General features: G+C 38.2%; 1 protein-coding gene across 4 annotated transcripts in view; it reads right to left on the bottom strand.

Moving 5' to 3' along the window:
* The window catches only part of JADE1 (jade family PHD finger 1), a 67917-nt gene continuing 47433 nt past the window's right edge, over window positions 1-20484 (bottom strand). For 3 of the 4 annotated variants that reach the window (XM_063310609.1, XM_063310607.1, XM_063310608.1), the window contains 4 exons: window positions 19628-19744; window positions 15772-16299; window positions 10058-10175; window positions 1-4504 (listed from right to left, as the gene is read on the bottom strand). In XM_063310609.1, coding sequence (XP_063166679.1) covers window positions 3606-4504; window positions 10058-10175; window positions 15772-16299; window positions 19628-19744 — 1662 coding nt within the window. In that variant the 3' untranslated portion in view covers window positions 1-3605. The remainder of the gene's footprint in view (window positions 4505-10057; window positions 10176-15771; window positions 16300-19627; window positions 19745-20484) is intronic. The other variant, XM_063310610.1, reaches the window with a different exon arrangement.

Genomic DNA, 20484 nt, shown 5'->3' on the forward strand with positions numbered 1-20484 from the left:
TTGTATTGCAAAATGTACAGCATTTATTCACATACAGACAAAGGCACAATTCTACTAAATATTTTAACAAAAAATACAGCCATCTTCAACTAGGTCTTTATAAATACTTCAAAAAGGGGAGGAAAATAAATACAGGATTGGGCCATGTAATATAAAATAGTCATCTCTACATATACTTTGTTTCTCATTTCTATTTTATCATCATGCACCTGTTTTCAAATTGGAGCAAAATGGACACCAAAGCTAGGCACATAGTGAAAAATCCTCTGTACAAGGTTTTACAAATGTAGTAAGATTTTTTTCCCCAAATTACTTAAAATAATCAAGATTTTATACATATGAGACATATATCATCTCTCATTTGTTTAGACTGGTGTGTGTGTGCGTGTCCAGAATCAGACAGCATTCCAGTCAATATTACTAAAATGTTTATTACCCTATATTTCAATGTAGTACACCAAGTATAATCAGAGATTTCTTGGGCAATCTGCATAAGGAAAAGTGGAGCCTAACAAGAAATCTCCATTGTTTTCTTATCAATGAAATGAATGTAGTGGTAGTTTTATTTATAATTCTTCATGTACTGAGTATTAAATATGATATGAAACAGCTGGTCATACTGATTTTTCCCTACTTCTGTAGTTGGAAGATGGGGGTAGGGGGAAAGCACTATTTTTCTTCTTTTTCCTATTAATTTTTGGTTCAGCATTAATCAAAACATCAGAAAGCTTATTAACCTAAACATGGTGGGGAGTAAAAGATAAGGCATTCTTTCTGCACAAATGCTAACATTCCTAATAGTGCAAATGTAATCTGATACCTCTTTCAAAATTGATCATAATGTTGAATAATGTTTATTTAACATCAAATTTATTCCTTCTATGGCTTGATGAAAAACTCCGTTGGGCAGGTTAATCAATATTATTTCATTTAAACCTCACCTGAAACACTTACTGTACTGAAAAATGAATTAATCATATCCCTCTTATATTTAACAAGAACATGCCTGCTTTTAAAGCAGCAAACCTTGCTATATACCTGCAATATATGGGTAGTTTAATCAAAAGCAACCAAGTTGTATAAATATCTTACCTCTTTCCAGTAGCTTTCTATAATGGCATCTATATGTTTAGAATTTAAAGTCTTAACCTGCTTGTTAATTCTCTCTATCCTGGCTCAAAGGCTATGCATGGACTACGCTAAGAATACAGAACTCTCTGTAGGAAGGGGGTGGGGAATGGTCTGTTCTTTCCATTTTGAAGAATTTCCTTGACAATGAAGCAAGCTGCAAAAAACCCGCCTAGATAAAGTTATGTTAAAGCACTGGAACCCCAGTGTACTAATAGCAACTACTGGAACTAGAGCTATTATATACACACTGAGCCTAAGTTCAGAAAATCATTTGATGATCTGAGGAAACGTGAACATCTTCGCAACCCCCTCATCCTTCATGCAGAAGTCCCATTTCAGTTTCCCATTCAGTTCTAACCACAGCATCCTGGGACATCTGAACTTGATAGGCTGAGTTGAAAATTGCCTTTTAAACTACAGTAAGGCTATACTTCCGATTTCAATCAGGAAGCCAATCACTCATAGATCAAACTATGATTAGCACTAAGCTAGGTACTGAAAATGGAGCCAAAAGGTAAGTGAGGGGGGAAAAGTGAATGTTTAGCTCATTTTCAAATCATGGAGTTTTGGCTTTTTAGGATTATCATCACTGCTTCAGAAGCAAATGGAGACATGTTCTGATACATGTTCCCAAGTTACAGTATCACTGGATTAGTAATTTAGAATTCCTGGGATCACATACAATATTTCTCTATCCAAAAATTAGGACAATAAGAAAAATGTACTTTATAAACCTCCTCAAATATAGTTTATTATTGATGATCAGTGACTTGCATAGCAAGATGAAACAGTAGCACTCTAGTTCTCAGCTGAAACCTCTGGAAGACTTGAGTCAAATTGCAAGGTTCCAACATTTGTTTCAAATATAGTAAAAGCTAATGCTGATGGACTGAGAGGAGGGTTGCCTATTCCAAAACAGAGTATCTAGTGCTCCTTAAATTTCTTGTAACTTAACTATCTCTGATTTTTATATCCAAGTTGAGTCCCAAAAGTTATAATTGTCTAAAACTACCTGTTGTGTCTTACAAATGCACTCTGCTGAGTACACAAAATAGGCTCCTAATAATCTGTTCAATTATTGCTGATGGCTTTTTCTCTCTAGTTATTGCAGTTTTTTTTAATGATGTAATCAAAACACAAGTTCCTCTTTTGTCAAATTGAATCCATATGAAGTCTTGTTGTTAAATTGGCTTGAATGTAAAGCACTACTCACATCTTATTGCCTTACTATTTTATTAAAAAATATATACGTATATATTTATTACATCCTTCTTTTTGTATTTAAAGTAACCCTTATGTGTTAGAAACTTGCATATCCCAACACACATTATTAGTGCATATTAAGAAAGGCTGATGACTACTGCCTTTGGAAATACAGTCATATCTTCATGGCAAACTTCAAACATCTGTCTGCCATTGCTTCTCCCAAGGAGGACCAAGAATTGTAGTCTGATGAGATGGTGAGAACTTTTCTATTGCAAAAATCCTCACCCATTACAGATTTACAATTTGCAGGTTTTGTGTATGTGTGCATGTGCACGTGTGTGTGGAGGAGAAGCAAGACAGCCTATTTATAATTGCCACGGATACACGCTTGTCTCTCCTACTTGAATTGTCTTCATATTTCACATGGGCAGGTGCTAGCAGAATACAGCAAGCTGACAAACCTACCTTTCTTTCAAAACAAGATCAAGTACTTTTAAGACATAGATACCCCTTCCCTTAATTTGGGAGAATTAAATATTTTTCTGCAATTCTTTGTCTAGGTCCCTTCAGAATAGCACTGTATATATGCTGCAGTTATTGTTTTTATTCCTGGGCAGCTTGGTTCTACCCCTTAAGGTATCTAGTAGTCATGCAAATTCTTCTTACCTGCTTGGTAAGTTCTGTGTCTAAAAAATTTTGGGGTTACAAAGGTTTCAGCTGCCAAAATTCCCCTGAATTCTAATACAGCAAAAAACTGCAGACTAGGATTTAGTCCAAGCACAGCCTTAGGAAAGTGACCATTTAGATTAGGATAAGCAGTGCAGAGTGGTCATAACCACCATTTACTTCATTACTCTCTTACATATTAACAGCTTGTGCTTTTCAGGGACAGGAAAAGAAAAACTTCAGTGCTATCTGCCTAAACTAGGGTCTTCCCATACAACCCGATTAACTCTTATCCTTATTTTTAAAATGAGTGTTCAGCATGTTTATCAATTGGAAAACAAGATTATTTTCTCAGATTTGAGACAACTGCAAATAAAGAATATTCACACCTCAGTCATGAGAATGGTGGAAGAAATACTCCTAGTCAAGTGCACATAAACATCTTTCTACAGCCAGGGAAAATGTGTTCATTCTTGGTAGATCTTGTAGACATAGTTTAAGACTCTCTTTGTCCCACCAACAAACAGAACAGAGTGGCTACTTTTTTATATCCAGGCTCGAGTTTCGCTGGTTCCAGTGCTGCTATCTGTGTCACCCTCCAGTCAAGAGGCAAGGATACTTCTCCTAATGATGTCTGTCCTTCTAGGGATAGTGCTATTTGATCCCAGCCTTTGCTGCCTGCATTTCTTCTCAGCCATCTCAGTTTCTGAATCACTCATCTCTGCATCCGGGGCATACCCGTCATTCTCACTGTCCATTTTTAAGTTGCTTTTTGCCCTATCTTTAGGAGAAACTTGTCCAAGGCCCGAGTAAGAGAAATTAGAGTTTTGGCGGCATACCTCTTCCTGCCCCTCTCCCTGTTGCTGCCTTTCTCCTTTCTTTGGAATTCTGAATCCTCCCCAATTTTTCACAGGGCTTCTGGGTGTTGTAGGCACTTTAACTGGAGTAGGGTTATAATTTATTCTGAAAAAGGATCCATTGCATTTAGGCATCATATCCCTCCGGATTCCGGGCACTGATCTTCCACTTGGGTGGTTCACGGTCCTTTTGTTTTCTAACTGCCTCTGAAATGATTCGTTTGATTTCAGGGGCTTGTGGTTGTGTTTGGGAGGTTTCTCCTTCAGTCCTACCTTCATCATGTCACAATGAGAATGATTGTCTCTTTTCCTGTGGTCTTCTGTTACAATCCCGTTCTTTTGTTGTGCTGCTCCAAGTTGTGCTTCTGCAAAGGTTTTTTCAAAACTGAAAAAGCTACCAGAAGATGCAAGTCCCTCCCTCTGGTTGGGCTGCTTGAGCAATGGTTTGTCATTGTGCCCAGAATTTCTCCTCATTTGCTCTCTCTTCTCTGTTTTTTTCAGTGAATGACTCAATGACATGCCCATTTGTTTTCGGAAGAAAGCTGAATGCCATTTCAAATCCTCTATCTTAGGTGCATCTGGGCCCAACGGTGAACTGTTGAAGAGCACCAAATTTTCCATACAAGAGAAAGAGGAAGGCATACCTGGAAAGACACCAATAAATGTATTAAAGATGTTCTAAAATTATCCATCCAATATTGCCTTTAGTTAGTTGCACTAAATTCTTACTGAAATGAATGGATTTAATTTATGACTAATTTCTCCCACTGATTTCAGTAGGACTTAAGTTCAATTAATTTAGTATGGCTGCAACTCTTTCTTTATTCATATAGGTAGTATAGCCAGGGCTAACACAGGTTATTAATTTCATAACAAATTATATGTGGGGAATATAGTCAGTTAAGTCTAGTGAAATAAATTAAGTTGTTTTAATGATTAAACTAATGCACTAAACAGTATTTTCATTATTTTTGCTTTTTTGGGGGGGTGAAACAGAAACAAATCTAGACTAGCTTACCAGTTTTAGTCTTGCCTGTGCTATATACAGTATTCACTGCTAACACTAATGACAGTATTGGTCAGTTCTGGCAAATTTTGGCCTGTGTGCCTCAAGTGTAACCAATGCCCAATTTTACCTCAAGCATGCTCACACTGATCTATTCTAGGATCTCCAAATTACCAGGCATACTGCTGTCCTTATCCCACTGACTAGGAAGTGTATATACAATGTACTAACAAACACTTAGAATGCATTTCTAAAGGCAATATATAAAGGAAGCAATGTATTGACATGGGAAAAGCAAGGATGGTTTGCAAAGACAAAGATATGGACAGCTGTCTGTGTGTGTGTGTGCGTGTGTGTGTGTGTGTCCCCGTCTGTCTGTCTGTCAACTAGTTTTAGCTGTTTCCTTTTTTATTTCATGCTTTTAATTTCTTTGGCTTACTACTTCTTACTCCTTTTTTGCATTCTGCATAAGAGGAATAGTATATGTATGCAGGTAAACGCGCTTTTAAATAATCAGTTATAAAATAGAAAGTTTAGGCCAAAATTTATGTTAGGTATTTGGAAGCATCTTTCCATTTGCTTTTTAAAATTACTGTAAGTTGCTATGTGTTTAAAATCTACTGAAATTCAGTCATTATTAAATTGACAGAACTTCATATCAAAGAGCACCTGATATTTATTTATTAATCAGATTTATCACCGCCCATCTCCCAAAAGGGACTCTGGGCGGTTTACAATAAAACATAAATAAGAAAATGTAAAACTGTAAAATACTATAATACATAATAAAATAAATATGATAAAACCCCCAATGGCTGGAAGTTCTCTGTGATTTGCAAGCAGAGCAGCGTCCTTCTAAGAAACTAACCATCCCCAGGAATGACTTCTCTCTCTCCCACCCTAGGCATGATAACAAAACCAGGTCTTTAGTTGTTTCCTAAAGTCCAGGAGGGAGGGAGCTAATCTCACCTCCAGAGGAAGGATATTCCAAAGGGCAGGGGCTATTGCAGAGAAGGCCCACCTCCTGGACCCCGCCAGATGGAATTCTATTACAGACAGGGTCTGTAGCATGCCCTCTCTGCATGACCAGGAGGGGCAGGTTGATATGATGGGGAGGAGACGGCCCCTTAGGTAACCTGGTGTGCCATGTAGGGCTTTAAAGGTGATAACCAACACCTTGAATTGGACCCGGAAGCATACTGGCAACCAATGCAGCTTGCGGAGCAAAGGGGTGACATGTGCTCATCTTGGGAAACCCAAGATTGCTCACGCGGCTGCATTTTGCACCAGCTGTAGCTTCCGGATACTCTTCAAGGGTAGCCCCATGTACAGCGCATTGCAGTAGTCTATATGGGAGATAACCAGGGCGTGAGTGACCGTTCGAAGGGTCTCTCGCTCCAGGAAGGGGCATAACTGGCGCACAACATAAAGTTGCACAAAGGCCCTCCTAGCCAAGGCTGCCACCTGCTCTTTGAGCAGGAGCCGTGAGTCCAGGAGGACCCCCAAGTTACGCACCGGGTCTGTCTCAGGCAGTGCAACCCCATCCAGAACTAAAGATGACAATTTCCCAGAAATCGAAGAGCCATTAATCCACAGCCACTCTGTCTTCCCCGGGTTCAGCCGCAACCTGTTGTCCCCCATCCAGGCCCCCACAGCCCGCAGACACACGGAGTGGGTGGTCACGGCATCACTTACTTCACCCAGGATGGAAATGTATAATTGGGTATCATCTGCATATTGATGATACCTCAACCCGTAGTGACGGATGATCTCACCCAGTGGTTTCATGTAGATATTAAAAAGGAGCGGAGAGAGTACCGAACCCCGCGGCACCCCACAAAGGAGGGGCTGTGGGCTGAATCTCTTGCTCCCTATCAACACCGACTGGGACCAACCCTGGAGGAAGGAGGTGAACCAGCACAGAACCATGCTGCCCACCCTCAACTCCCTAAGTTGGTCCAGAAGGATACCATGGTCGATGGTATCGAAAGTCACTGAGAGGTCAAGAAGAGCAAGGATGGAGGCACTGCCTCCATCCCGCCCCCGCCAGAGGTCATCCATAAATGCGACCAATGCCATTTCCATCCCATAACCAGGTCTGAAACCTGACTGAAAGGGGTCTAGATAATCTGTTTCATCCAGAATCCTCTGGAGCTGCAAAGCCACCACTTTCTCAACCACCTTCCCCAAAAAGGGGAGGTGGGAGACTGGGCGAAAATTGTCCAGTATAGTAGGGTCCAGCGATGGTTTCTTGAGGAGAGGGTGCACCAGTGCTTCCTTAAAGGCTGCTGGGAACACCCCCTCTCTCAAGGATGTGTTTACCATCACCTGGACCCAGCCTCATGTCACCTCCCGTGCTGCTTTCACCAGCCAGGAGGGGCATGGGTCTAGTTGGCAAGTGGTAACATTTACAGTCCGGAGGATCCTGTCTACTTCCTTGGGTTCAACAGGATCGAACTGGTCCCAGATAACCTGGTAAGTACGTTCCCTGGGTAACTCCTCTGACTCTGTCTCACACTTGGAGTCCAACTCAGTCTGGATCTGAGCGATTTTATCCTGCAGGTGCCACAAAAATTCCTCAGCACAGCCCTGTAGAAGGATTTCTGACTCCCCTTTCCCCAAAAGGGATCGGGTAATTTTAAACAGGGCCGCTGGGCGGCATTCTGCAGACACAATAGGAACGGAGAAGTACTGGCACTTCACCGCTCTAATCACCATAAGGTAGGCCTTAATCGAGGCTCTAGCTTGTTTGGTCAGGTTCGGTTTTTGTCTTCCTCCAGCGGTGCTCTAAGTGTCTCTTAACCCTCTTCAAAACCCTCAGCATCTCTGTAAACCACGGGGAATGCTGGGTTTGGGTGGGCAAGATCCTGTCCAATGCTCCAGCCACCTCCCTATTCCAGGCAGCAGCCAGGGCCTCCGCTGGACCGTGCAGGAGAGACTCGGGTATAACCCCCAGGTCCCTCTGAAACCCAGCCGGGTCCATCAGTCGCCGAGGGCGGACCAATCGAATGGATCCTGCCTCCCTGCAGAGGGGGGCGGCATGAGAGAATCTCAAGACCACCAGGGCATGATCTGACCATGAGAAAGGGGAAAGATGTAATTCTCCCCTCAGATCACCTTGCCACTGCTCCAACAAGAAAACTAGATCCAGGGTGAGGCCACTCTCTCGAGTCGGGTCCTGAATAATCTGGAACAGGCCCAAGGTTGTAGGGCAGGGCAGGTGATTCAGGTGGTGATGGGTAGGGGACGATAACTTTATAAGTCAATATTTTCATTAATGGCAGGAATTTTACTCCTCTGGGGGAAAAAAACCTCCACTACCTTTAATACTTGTCTTGTAATATCAAGAGAAACTTGTATTTCCAATTAATTGGCATGGATAATAATGGTGGAGATTTCATAAATTTCTGAATTAAACATGTAAAGCAAGAAGTTGTCTGCCATTTCTATAAAAAAATTAATCAGCCTGGTTATTGGATTCAGCATCAGAGTCCAATTACAATACCAAGTGCTACTGGAGTTGAGAGTAACATCTTTAAGCCCAATCCAATGGGGTAATTCAAAGAAAGCTAAACTTCCTTAAACTTCATTCACATTAGAAGTATACATGATCAAATGTATAGTTATATGAAAATAAGGAACTTTGAAACAGAAGTTATACTAGGAAGAGTATATACTCCAAGCAGAAACAGCAAATATTATATATTTAAAACATATTTATCCAAAAATGCTGATTTTCATTTTACTAATTTATTTAGCTTTTCAAGTGTTAATTTGGCAAAATTAAAGCAAGGAGAATTGTAGAAGCTATTTATATCATTCTCCAAAGAAACCATACATGGATGGATATAGGTTTAGGTACAGACAGAGATATAGAAGGGGAAAAAAGATCCTATCAGTCACCTTCAAAGCAAGGTGGCCTCCCCTTTTCCCCAACCAGCTTATTTTTACAGAAATTGTTTCAGTCCCTGTTTTTTCAAAAATGCTTCTCCTACATGGTATAAGAAATGTCCCATACACAGATTTGGCTGAACATGCTATATAAACACTCATTGTAATAATAAATTGTGATTAACCTACTAAATTTCTAAAAACCACAGAAGTAATTTAAGTTTTTAAAGTGCATCAATTAAAAATTAACAGTGCCTTGGCTTGGTCTACAGAGCACAGTACACTTTTCATAGCTTTATTAAGTTGTCACTTACCCTATAATGGGAAATGCTAAACTGAATTAAGACAAGTTTTATTAAGACACAAATATGAAAGATATGAACAAAATTTAGAACCTTATTCAGTGCTAGGGTAATTGGATGTAAGTAAGAGGGATGAAGCATGGCCCTATCCTCTAGCTTTCTGACCTCCCTGTGTTGACCTGGGAAAGGCGTCTATCTACTCCTAATCACAGTTAGTAAACTTTTTGCAATCATGAATCCTGATAAAGTGTACAGTTGTGTGAAGTCTTCTATTCATGTTCAAATGCATATATATACAAATACTTGCAGGCCATTAAGTTTTCTGCAAATTTCTGGGTCAGGACCTACTGACTGCCAGCATGTAGTTCAGGACAGATATCTCCGCAGGGTACATGATCATTGACAGAAATAAGATTCCCAAATCCTGCTTTACATAGTGGAATTATACTGAATTAAAATTTGCTAAGTGGAGTAACACTGTTGTATGGATGTGAAAAGTAGCAACTTAGGAGTATTATGACTATTGAAAGGAAGTAAAAATAGGAAATGAGGCTGCAAGCAGCAAACTTCTAAACAGCCATAGTAACAGTATTTTTATAACTATTTGCTATGACCATACTTTAAGAAAGTTCTTTTCCAAGTATATAAAAATATAAATCAATAAATTCCTTATAGTGCAGCACAGATAATCCATGCAATCTTTTTACAGCTGAAGGCAATGGTCGAAAACTGGATAGGGCCGAGGTAAGAATTAAATTTAACTAAATTTTAATTTAAATACTTAATCAAATCAAACCTTTTTATGGTCACAGACCAGCATAAAGGCAATTAATGTCATTACTTCCCATATATTTGTCCTTTTATATCAAATTAGGCAATATATTACAAGAAGGGGGACAAAACATGGGCATTCCAGCATTAATTTTAATTCTAGATCACTAGGGCAGTGTTTTTCCAATGCCATTCTCTGAAACTTAACAGAAAATGACAAAACTTACCTGAAGCTCTTTCATGTTCTACAAGATTTGTATAAAGATTGAATATCTGTTCCTGGACTTTACAAACAGATCTTTTAATCTTTTCCCGTCGGGTCACCATATAAGTGAGGTTCCGTACCTAGAAACATTGAAAAATTTGCTAATATAAGGTTTGAGTAAGGGAAGTTTAAGATTTTTTTGAAGTTGTTTGAAAAAGTGGTTGTGACCAATCTGGAAACCTCTTTATAGTGAAAAACAAAAAAATCCTTAGAAAAAAAGATCCTTTATTAAAAGGATTAAAAAGCTAAAATTAAAAAGTGCAATATTGTAACTTGGATAGAAAACCTTAAGACAACATCAATGGCCTACTTCTAAAAATGGTACAGTATCTTACGGATTCAGTCCTTCCAGTCTGGAGCAAGGGTCCACCCTCAACTGCACAGATGTCTAAAGTTACTCAATGGCTAAGAGAAAGCATAAACACAGACAAAACACATCTATTTGTTTTACGTTCTACATTTCAGTCTGAATCCCTAACATCAAAAAAGCACCTCCTCAAAGGAGGTGTGCAGTATTCAGATTCAAAACCAGAAAGGCTCCAGGAAAATAGGCATTTTTGTTCAGGAGTTAAGGAGGCCTCCATGTACAATAAGCATGCCTGCACCAGATCCAAAGCACCTTCTTGTTTGACTAATGCACAACTCTACAGTCAGCAGTCAGCTTTCACACCATTTCATCTTCAGACCAAGGCAAGGAAGTTATCCAGCAGGGCTGAGAAATGATCATCAATGTTATCATAGTCACATTCATTCCAGTGGCTTCTGTCAGTCACAGGAACCCTCAGTAAAGGGGAGAGTCATGTTTGAAAAAGAGTTGAGGCATTAGGTTTTGGTCTTAATTCCTATTATTTTTTGGAGTGCAATCCCAAGCACACATCTCAAAACAAGTGAACCCCTCAGACTGAAAAAGGATGTCCAATTTTGCTTTAGAATTAAGAGTGATATACCCTCTCTCAGTATTTTGCAAGGGAATTAATGAATCTCTTCAATCAGGTATTTTAGTAATTAGGCCATCCGGAATGTATATTGGTACACTGCACATAAAGGTAAAGGTAAAGGTTTCCCTTGACGTAAAGTCCAGTCGTGTCCGACTCTAGGGGGCGGTGCTCATCTCCGTTTCTAAGCCTTGGAGCCGGCGTTGTCATAGACACTTCCGGGTCATGTGGCCAGCATGACTCACATACCTCCTAGTTAATGGGATGCAGCAACTGTTATGCTGGATTTTTAGGTAGTCTCTAGATTAGAAATCCTAGCTTGCACAGAATAGCAAGAATATGCCTGTACTAAAAGTGGGGTTTGGTTGGACTTGTGGCACACTGCCCATAATGCACCAAAATTGACCTGTACTATCCTTACCATTAGCAGGGAATGCTGCATGTTGCATGAGTACAAGTAAGCCTGGTAACCTAGTCTACACTCTCTCTCTTATTAAAAATGCTATGTTAAAGCCTTGATTGATGGGTGGTGGAGATCAGTATCTACAAGGCCCATCTGGTGACAACCTGGGTATATAGAAGACTGCAACTTGAAATCTAAGAGGAGTAAATAGAAAAAAAAACATGAATTACCATATGACATGAAAGAAAAATACTTTATATGCTTGTGAAACTAAGAAAAAGGTAAGAATTTAAAAGATGCAAATGAAGGGAGTCTGATCATATGCAATGGAGATGACGAATACATGTAGGAAAGTGAAGGTTTAATTATGAATGACAGGGCTACCAAGTAGGTCAGAACGTATGGAGCTCTGAATGTATCTGAAAGTAGAAATCCTTAGAATTGTGATAGATGCATGTTACATCCCAGTGAATGGTGATAATGGAAGAGCCATAGTTGGACATAATGTGAAGTACCTTTCTGGTCACCAAAAGATGGGCACAACAGGAATGGGTTAACTCCACCTCTGAAGGCAGGGTTTAAGATTTCTTCCTAGAAGGCAGGGTTTAAGATTTCTTCCTATCCCTTGAATCCTCCCTTGAGTCACATGCCCTTACTTCAACTGAGTGAGGTTCAACTACTTTATTGAGTAATTTACTGAGGCAACAAAAAAACTTGCCACCAGCAAAAACATGCAGGAAAATGGAATAATGATTTATAATAGTTGGAAAATACAGCAAAGTAGTTAATATTTTAATGCTTGGTTGCTTGAACTGTCTCTGAATCTATCCACTTCCTAGAGTGAGACTGCCAAATCTATATTTCAGTGTCACATGTCACATCACCAAAGCATAGGCAACAATGGAGGAGAAAGCTGCAGTCCTGATTTCCACTGCTGCAGCTTCATGACTTGTTTTAATATTCTATCCTTTCTACCTTCTGTTGAATCGATGAGTGGCTTTCATCCCTCTCTTGGGAAAATCAATTTAGAAATCAGAGCTACTATGACATTGATATTAAGTATAGGTAGCTACTCCATGATCTGCTTGAGAGAAAGACACAACTTGCTCACCATTGTGGAGAGTGCCCTGGTTTGGGCTACATTTTCCTAATTATCTCTGAAGAACTCCAGAAATAGCATTCTAAGGTCCATTATGGATCTGAAGGGAAATGTCTTGGCAGAGTCTTATGATCGATTGGGGCATTGATTGTAGTGTTGCTCAGACCTACCCTCCTGAAATGATCAGTCTATGATATAAAGTCATCATCTGAATGATAATCTTGTTCTTGATCTAAATTCCAAGAGGAATGGACCTTGGATACAGTATATTATCTACTGCACATTCCTCCTCAGCACACTAAAGGCTGAGGATCCTGAGCCGGAGGCGCATTTTTGGCACCTCTCTCTCTCTCTTAAATGCTTGGCGTTCATCTCCTTTTTGCATCTCTTCTATTTGTATCTTTCTATGTCTTCTTGTTCTTTTTTCTCTTCTCGTGTAAGTGTGAAAAGGATTACAAGTAAATAATGTTCTGAGTAAGTAGACTCTTGTATTGTGGACACAGCAGAAATCTGACCCTCTTCAGACTCCTGAGCCTTGCTGTATTTTGCTAGGCCAGTTTGGATTTCCCTGCTCTATCAAGATTCATCCCTACTTCTCTGACATGCCATCACATCTGGTGATCCTCAGTTTTATTATCATCACTCTAACTATGGAGAAAAGGGAGATGTGACTTGTGCATCTTCAGTATGGCCTAGAAGGTTTAAGTGCTGCTGTGCTGACTTTCTTCGCCTCTACAACAATCTCAGCTCTTGAAGGATCATTGTTGCTGGATTTGTTCAGTGCTGCTCCAGATGCCGGAAGATCATTACTACTGCCTGGTTTTCCAGAGTTTCCACACTGTTTCCCACAAGGATTGCCACAGGTAGTTCAGACGGGGGCCTACTTTCTCAGGAGGTTTAGCCACAATTCTGGCATCGCTTTTCACCTTTTCTACTCAGCTCCAGATCTTCTGAAGGCCACTGCTATCTGATTCAGTCTGGTCCATGTAGCTGGCCAGACCCCCTTCCCAAATATCCTATAATCAGCAATCATATGGCCTGTTTTTGTTGCATCAATCTGCTGAATGGGGTGACTGGCAGAGTCGCCCTACTTAATCAAACTTGGTAGGAATGCTGCACTGGATGCTTCACTCTATTCCCTAAGCTTCTTCCTTCTTCTCTTGGCTCTACAATGAGGTCAACAGAAAAGCCTGCTTCTCCTAGTAGTCAGAGCTAAAGACTGAAGACAGGTGTTTCTTTTGCAGGACAGTCTTAAGCCCTGATTTCTAGCTAGATCAAGTTGACCTTTTCCTGTTGATGTAGGTGGCTAAAAACTTGAGATGGGTTTAGGAAAAATTGCTCAATATTCTAAACAATTCAAGCCAGGGAAAAACATCATTCTACTAGGTAACATGAATGGATGGGTGGGAACGCAAAAAAAGGCTACAGAAAAAGTGTCTGAGTCATTCAGATACCCAAGAATGAATAAAAATGAGGAATATTTAGTGAGTATCTGCTTTAAAAATATATTTTAAAATATCTGTTTATTTTTAATGCATGCTTTAAGTGTAAATCTATTTGTAAGTACCCATGACAAAGGAATGAATATAACTCTAAAAGCAGGGCTGATAAAAGACAGAGAATTAGCAAAGTGTAAAAGAAAGATGAGAGGTTCTAAATGTGGAACAGACCATTTTTGGGTAGTGTCAGCAGTAGATCTTGGAAAAACAGACATGGGAGAAAAATAATGAAATGAAAGTTGAGTGAAAATGGAATGAAGAGAAAGTATGAGTCCTGTATGAAAAAGTACTAAAAGTACTATTAAAAAAGAATAAATGGAAAGTAGATATAAAGAAAGAGAATGTTGAAGATAGCCAGAACAGAGTAATATTACAGCATGTTCCAAAGTGGACTTACATTAATGGGAAGTATGAAAAGCACGTTTGGTGGAATTATGAAGTTAAAAAAAAAAAGGTTGTAGATGGGAAAAATACATAAAAGAGAATGCTTGTTGCAAAAAATGAGGATGAACGATATCATATAATGTGTTTCAGGAGGAAAAGATTTGCAAAGAATGAAGTTATAGACAGCAAAGAACAGTTAAGAATAGAAGGTAAATAGACCATGTAAAGCAATTTTAATGGAAATGGATGATTATTTTTTAAGTGGGTGAAGAGGGCTAAGGGCCTGGCCTCCAGAAGAATGAACAAAATTAAAAATAAAAATGAAAATGAAATATTTGGGATGACATAGTTAATGATTTCATTTGAAATAAAATGTTAAAATATGCAGTAGAGTGGCTGTGAGATTAGTTTATAGTATGTATGAAAAATGCATGTATGCCTAATTACAGGTAGTCCTCAAGTTACGACCATATTTTATAGTGGGTAGTATGTGCAAGGGAAAAAACAGTCAAAAGAAGTGGGAAAAACTTAACTGAAGAAGGCCATGTATAAAAGTGTGCTTCTTGTCTACTTTGTTATACAGAAGTGAAAGTTATGTAGGTTAGGAGAAGCATATAAGTTGAATGTAGTGAAAATGGGGTACTTACGAAATGTGTTCTTAAAATAAGAGATAGGGTCAAGAATGAAGGAATGATTAAGTGACTTTGTTGACAAGATTAAGAAGATCGAGGAAGTTGTGTTGAATGGAGTTGCTGATCCTCAAAAAAAAAAAAAGAAAGGTCAGAAGTTTAAACAATAACCGGCAACATATCAAGCAGTATATGAATGTGGTTTAAGCAAGGGTGGTTTGTAAGAATAGAAAGGTATGGAAAAATGGTATTGCTGTAAACTAGATTTCACTATTTTCCCTTTTCTTCTTCTTACCACATGCCTGTAATTTCTTTCATTTAGTATTTTTTACTGTTTATCTGCAATCTGCATATTATTAATTCACCCAAAAAGAAATGGCTTCATGGATGTATATAATTAATAATGGTTTTAACATTTTCCTATTGCTTTATTTTTAAAGAATCTATGTATTACTTTTCTTTATTTTACACAACTCTTGGTATTTGTGGAAATATAGGTAAATTTCCTAATGCTATAATTGCAAACAGCAATGATGCACATTTTAAAAAATCCTGTTATTCCCTAATGAATGGGACCCATGCTTCTTTATTCCCAGATTGAAGGACCACATGCACAGATTAAATATCAGATGTACAAACATATGAACTTACTTTAATCAATGTATGGCATAAGGAATGTTACACTTAAATCTGTGTTCCACACCTCTTCAGGAACACAGTAGCTTACCCTCTCCAAATCTTGCCGGAGGTGAGTGAAAAGCTGCAGCCGCCTGAACAGAACGTCCTGCTCCCGTTTGGCTAGATTGTCCTCTTCATCTTTCTTTGGGGTGATCAAAGGTTTGTTGAAGTTTGATTTTCTCTTTAATTTCCAATACTGATACAGGAATTCTACAGAGTCCTCTGGAAGCTGCAGAGCCTTAGCCACTTCTGAAGCATTAACGAAGGCATAAAACTCATCCTCCAGTTGCTGGAGTTTCTGCTTTCGAATACTGACCCGATGAGCTTCCTCCTGATTCTGAGCCATGCTGTCATATGATTCTAAGTGACCCAGAGAAGCATCCTGTGCCCCATTCTCATTCTCCTGGCTAGTTAATTCATTGAGGTTTTCCTCCTCTGACTTCTTCATAGAACTGTGCTTTGGACAGTATGACTTGAATTTGACTTCATCGTTGTCAGCCAGAATAGTTTTCATCTCCAAACCACGATCAAATGCACAAGTGACATGAAAGGCTGTGCGACAGTTTTTTACTGAACACTGCAGAAAAAAAAATCAAATTTTAGATATTTAAATAGGTAGGTAACGTATGGCATTACTAGGGATGTGCAGCACTTTGAGTCCAGAACCTAAGAAGTGTTTCAGTGTAGGTGGGGTCACAGTCTTGCTGCTTCCTTAACACAATTACATAAACTCTTTCACTGGAATATGGATAATACTATCATTGAATTCTTGTTAGAATATTAGAAAGGCCACAGTGATTCAGCAAGGCCAGCACACTATTAACAAAAATAAGATTGATGGCTTAAGAGAGATTCAGTAGAAGATTATTTTAAGCAGGCTATCTTGATAATTTGGGAATATGGAATGGTTTGAATTCAAAATGTTTTGCACACATCTACTTAATTTATTTAAACCCCAATTTTCAATGCAATTCTCAGAAGTAAAAAGGATACATCATATTCATGATTTACAGCTACAGTATATACCTGTGGATAGATAGGGTAGAATAAATAGAAACAACGGTAGGAACAAACTAGTTATTAAGAGCTATTAGAAATCTAGTGGAACAATAGGAAGTTCAAGATGCAATTCTTCCAAGTACACTAACCAGAAACACAATGCAGATAAAGTTCTCTCAGTGCTATATAACTGACAAGCCGGGAGAACACATACAGGTCTGCTAAAACTTAATATGTAATAATTAATGTACTGGGCATCAATAATATGTCTGTGATTCATATTCTGCACATTTGTTTTAAACTACCCTTGGAAGAATAGTAGTAAACAAAGCCTTTGGCAAAGCACTTGAAAGTCTGCCCTGGATTCACTGTCAAATCTCTGGCATATCAATGATTTAGAGCAAGAGAGAAAAGCAATGAAGGGGACAGCATGATGTAAACATGTACAGCAATTGTAACACATGTCCTTATCCATAGCCAAATTATATCTTCTTGGTAGCTATGGGCAATTCCCTGAAAAACATGCCCAATATCCTTTGTATGAGAAGGCAGGCAATACTGATCATTTTTCTCTGAATAAAAGTTGTTGCTCACCCAGCATCTGAATCATAAGTCTATATGTGTTATATATTCTCTCTCTGTAGGCACTGGTTAGCTCAGTGTTCTGGTTAGCAGTTCTACTGTGTTTCTGCATAAAATATTAATGTTATGAAATCAAAGTGCAGTAAAGCAATTCCTGTGTATTAATACATATTTTATGCATAAACATGAAGGAACTGCTAACTCAACAGTGAGTTAAAATGTGTTATCTTTTTAAAGCCATAAATCCATCATAGTAAATATGACTACCATTCTTTATGCAGGAAGCAGGGGAGCTAATTATGTGTGGGGGGGGTTATAACTGGGAAACCCTTCCATGGTCGCTCATGCTTTAGTCACTTCACTAAGTAGACAGCTATAGAAATCAAAAGTAAAATAAAATAAAATAAAATAAAAATAAATCTTATATTGTTCTTTTTGCAGCTTTCTCCAACCTACATCCCACAGATGTGTTGACCAAAGACTTGGTGGTGGAAAATTAGGAAAATGTAAACCCAACATATCTATTATCCTACTAATGTACAGTAGTCACAGTTACTTTCTCTGAAAAAAGTAATCATATCAGCCTTATAAAATTTTCTTGATAAAGACGTATCTTCACTAGTGAACTTAAAATACTTATTTCAGTTAGTCATGCCTTGTCCCACTACGTCGGCATTCGTATTTCCTCCTTATATTATATCAGGGCACAGACAGATACAACCCTTAAATTATACAGGTAAATTTGATACAGCATCCAGAAAAGATCTGTACAATATAAAATATAACGATCAATGGTGATGAACATTTGGATTGTAGTTCAACAGTGTCTAGACACCATATGTCCTAAATTCCTGGTTTAGAATATGATTGCTTTTGCCAAATATACAGTATATACAGATGTTCTGAGGAATATTTGAAAGAGCCACTTCTATATTCATCTGTATTACACAAAGCAACATGTGTTAAACTTTCCAGAATGACATTTTGAGACCTTCTAGATCTTGCCCAAATCCCAAATACAAAATGCAGCTGATCTCATTCTTAGAACAAACTCCTCTTAATTTCTAAAGCTGACACCATAACAATTAATCTGCTTCCTTGATGACGATGCATATTTATTCAGAATTTTGAATCCTACTAGAAATCACATTCAACGAAGGAGCATAACCTTGGGCAACACAATTTGATGGAATAAAAGAAGTTTGGTGCTCTCCTAATCATTTGCTCTCTAAAGTCTGAAAATCAAATATGTTGTTAACTGTGAGATACTTATTTTATCACTAAGCATTAATCAAACACACAGCAATGCTAAACTCTAAATGAGCTGCAAAGAGCAGACAGCTTCTGAAGTCCATTTTCAGAAATGAACTCAAAGCAAGTCTGGAAAAAGCAAACAAAAACAATGGCAGTCTTAAATGAATCAGTGAATGTCTATTTTTCACTGAATATGCTCAGTTAGGAATGTAGCAGTGCTCAATATTTCTCATTTAACACTACATCCAGTTGCACTAGATTTTTTAAAAAAGAAAATCTATTATTTTGAGTCTGTTAAATCACAACAGACACAGATCAAGTTAAATCTAGTTGAGTACGCTGCAAATTCAGAAGCTAATGCAAACAACTCTCTAATATGACCAAAGAAAGGAACAAAATGATTTCAAAAACAAATAATTATGAGAGGCAAATGGTAATAAAAATCTAACAAACAATCGGATGACAAGCGCTATTGGCATATAGACTAGAAAATTCTGAACATGCTCCAAGAAGCCAAGAGAAATAGGATATGGCACAGCACACAAAGGCAGTATTAATAGAAAAGAGAAAGCATGGAAGAGATTGGAAATTATTAAAGCATTGAAACTTTTCCTAAGCAAAGCAGATGTTAAACATACTGGAAATTTTAAAAGTCATCTATAAAAAAAATAAAAGGTTAAGTCACATTGATGATTTATAACCATCAGACTTCACACTGAACAAAGAATATGGCAATGAGGTTCTCAAACACAGTGCAGACTAGCCCAAATATGTGTAGCTGAATAAAAATCCTAAATCAATGCTGTAATATCTTTATATTTTTGTAAGCTACCCAGAGTCACTGTGTGCGAGTTGGGCAGCCATATAAATTTACTAAATAAATAAATAAAATATATAATGTCCCAGTTGTTGCATGAGTGCTGCCAACGTAAGTGCTCATTCTATCATTTAATTTATGAAAGTAACAAGGATATAATCTGTGAAGATCACTACAGAAGTTAGATAAAGGGGGTTGGTAAGGTTTTTGTAATGTTCACAGCTTCTCAGAATACTCAGGAAGAATTCTTTACCTGTATGGATGCCCCAACTTTCTCACTGCAAAGACTGCATACCAGCGCCCATCTGCTGCTGGGAATATGAGAAACCTTTGTGATAGGCTCCATCTTTTCTGGACTACCAATGCTCACCTAAGGATAATTGAAAAATAATATATACATATTAAAAAAACCAAGTATCAGCTAAAGCAGAAGCAAACATATCCTAGACTGACACATTTCTAGCATCTAGTGGTTTATCAAACGATATCCCATGGAAAAAGTTTTCTTAATGATAGGAAAAATAAATTTATTTCATTTTTATCCTGCCCTCCTTCCTAAGTTACAGCAAAAAATAAGATTCCCTCACACATCCAAGTTTGTCCTCATAAATAGTAAGATAGTAACTGGACCAAGGTGAAGAATGGAATGTAAACTGAGTAGGAATTTGAACTTGTTATCCTCTGGCCAAATCTAATACAGATTCCCTACTGAAGCCCAAGTTAATGTTTGATTAACAAGTTAAACAAGCATCAGTGCATCCTTTCTCCATATTCTTGTACTCTAATGACAAAGTAAAAGCGTGCTATGTGGATTCACAGGATTATTGTTTTTCTCCTGGCCTAAGGGAATCTTTCAAGTTATGTGCAAAACTGTCCTTTTTAATGATGAAATGTTCTGACATTCACAGGAAATGTTCTGTTTTTCTTCTAGAACTCTGAGAATGGGAGGAAAAATAAACAAACCCAGAACATCCCTGAAATAGTTTGTTTTGCATGCAATTATGTATTTCTAGATTCCATCAGCTTTCCACTTGCAATTTTCATAAACTTTACATTATACCTTTTTCGTCTCCCTAATAAAAGTAGGAAGATGGCAAGTAGATCTCTTTC

Source organism: Candoia aspera, chromosome 8 (genome assembly GCF_035149785.1).
Source record: "Candoia aspera isolate rCanAsp1 chromosome 8, rCanAsp1.hap2, whole genome shotgun sequence".
Lineage (NCBI taxonomy): Eukaryota > Metazoa > Chordata > Lepidosauria > Squamata > Boidae > Candoia > Candoia aspera.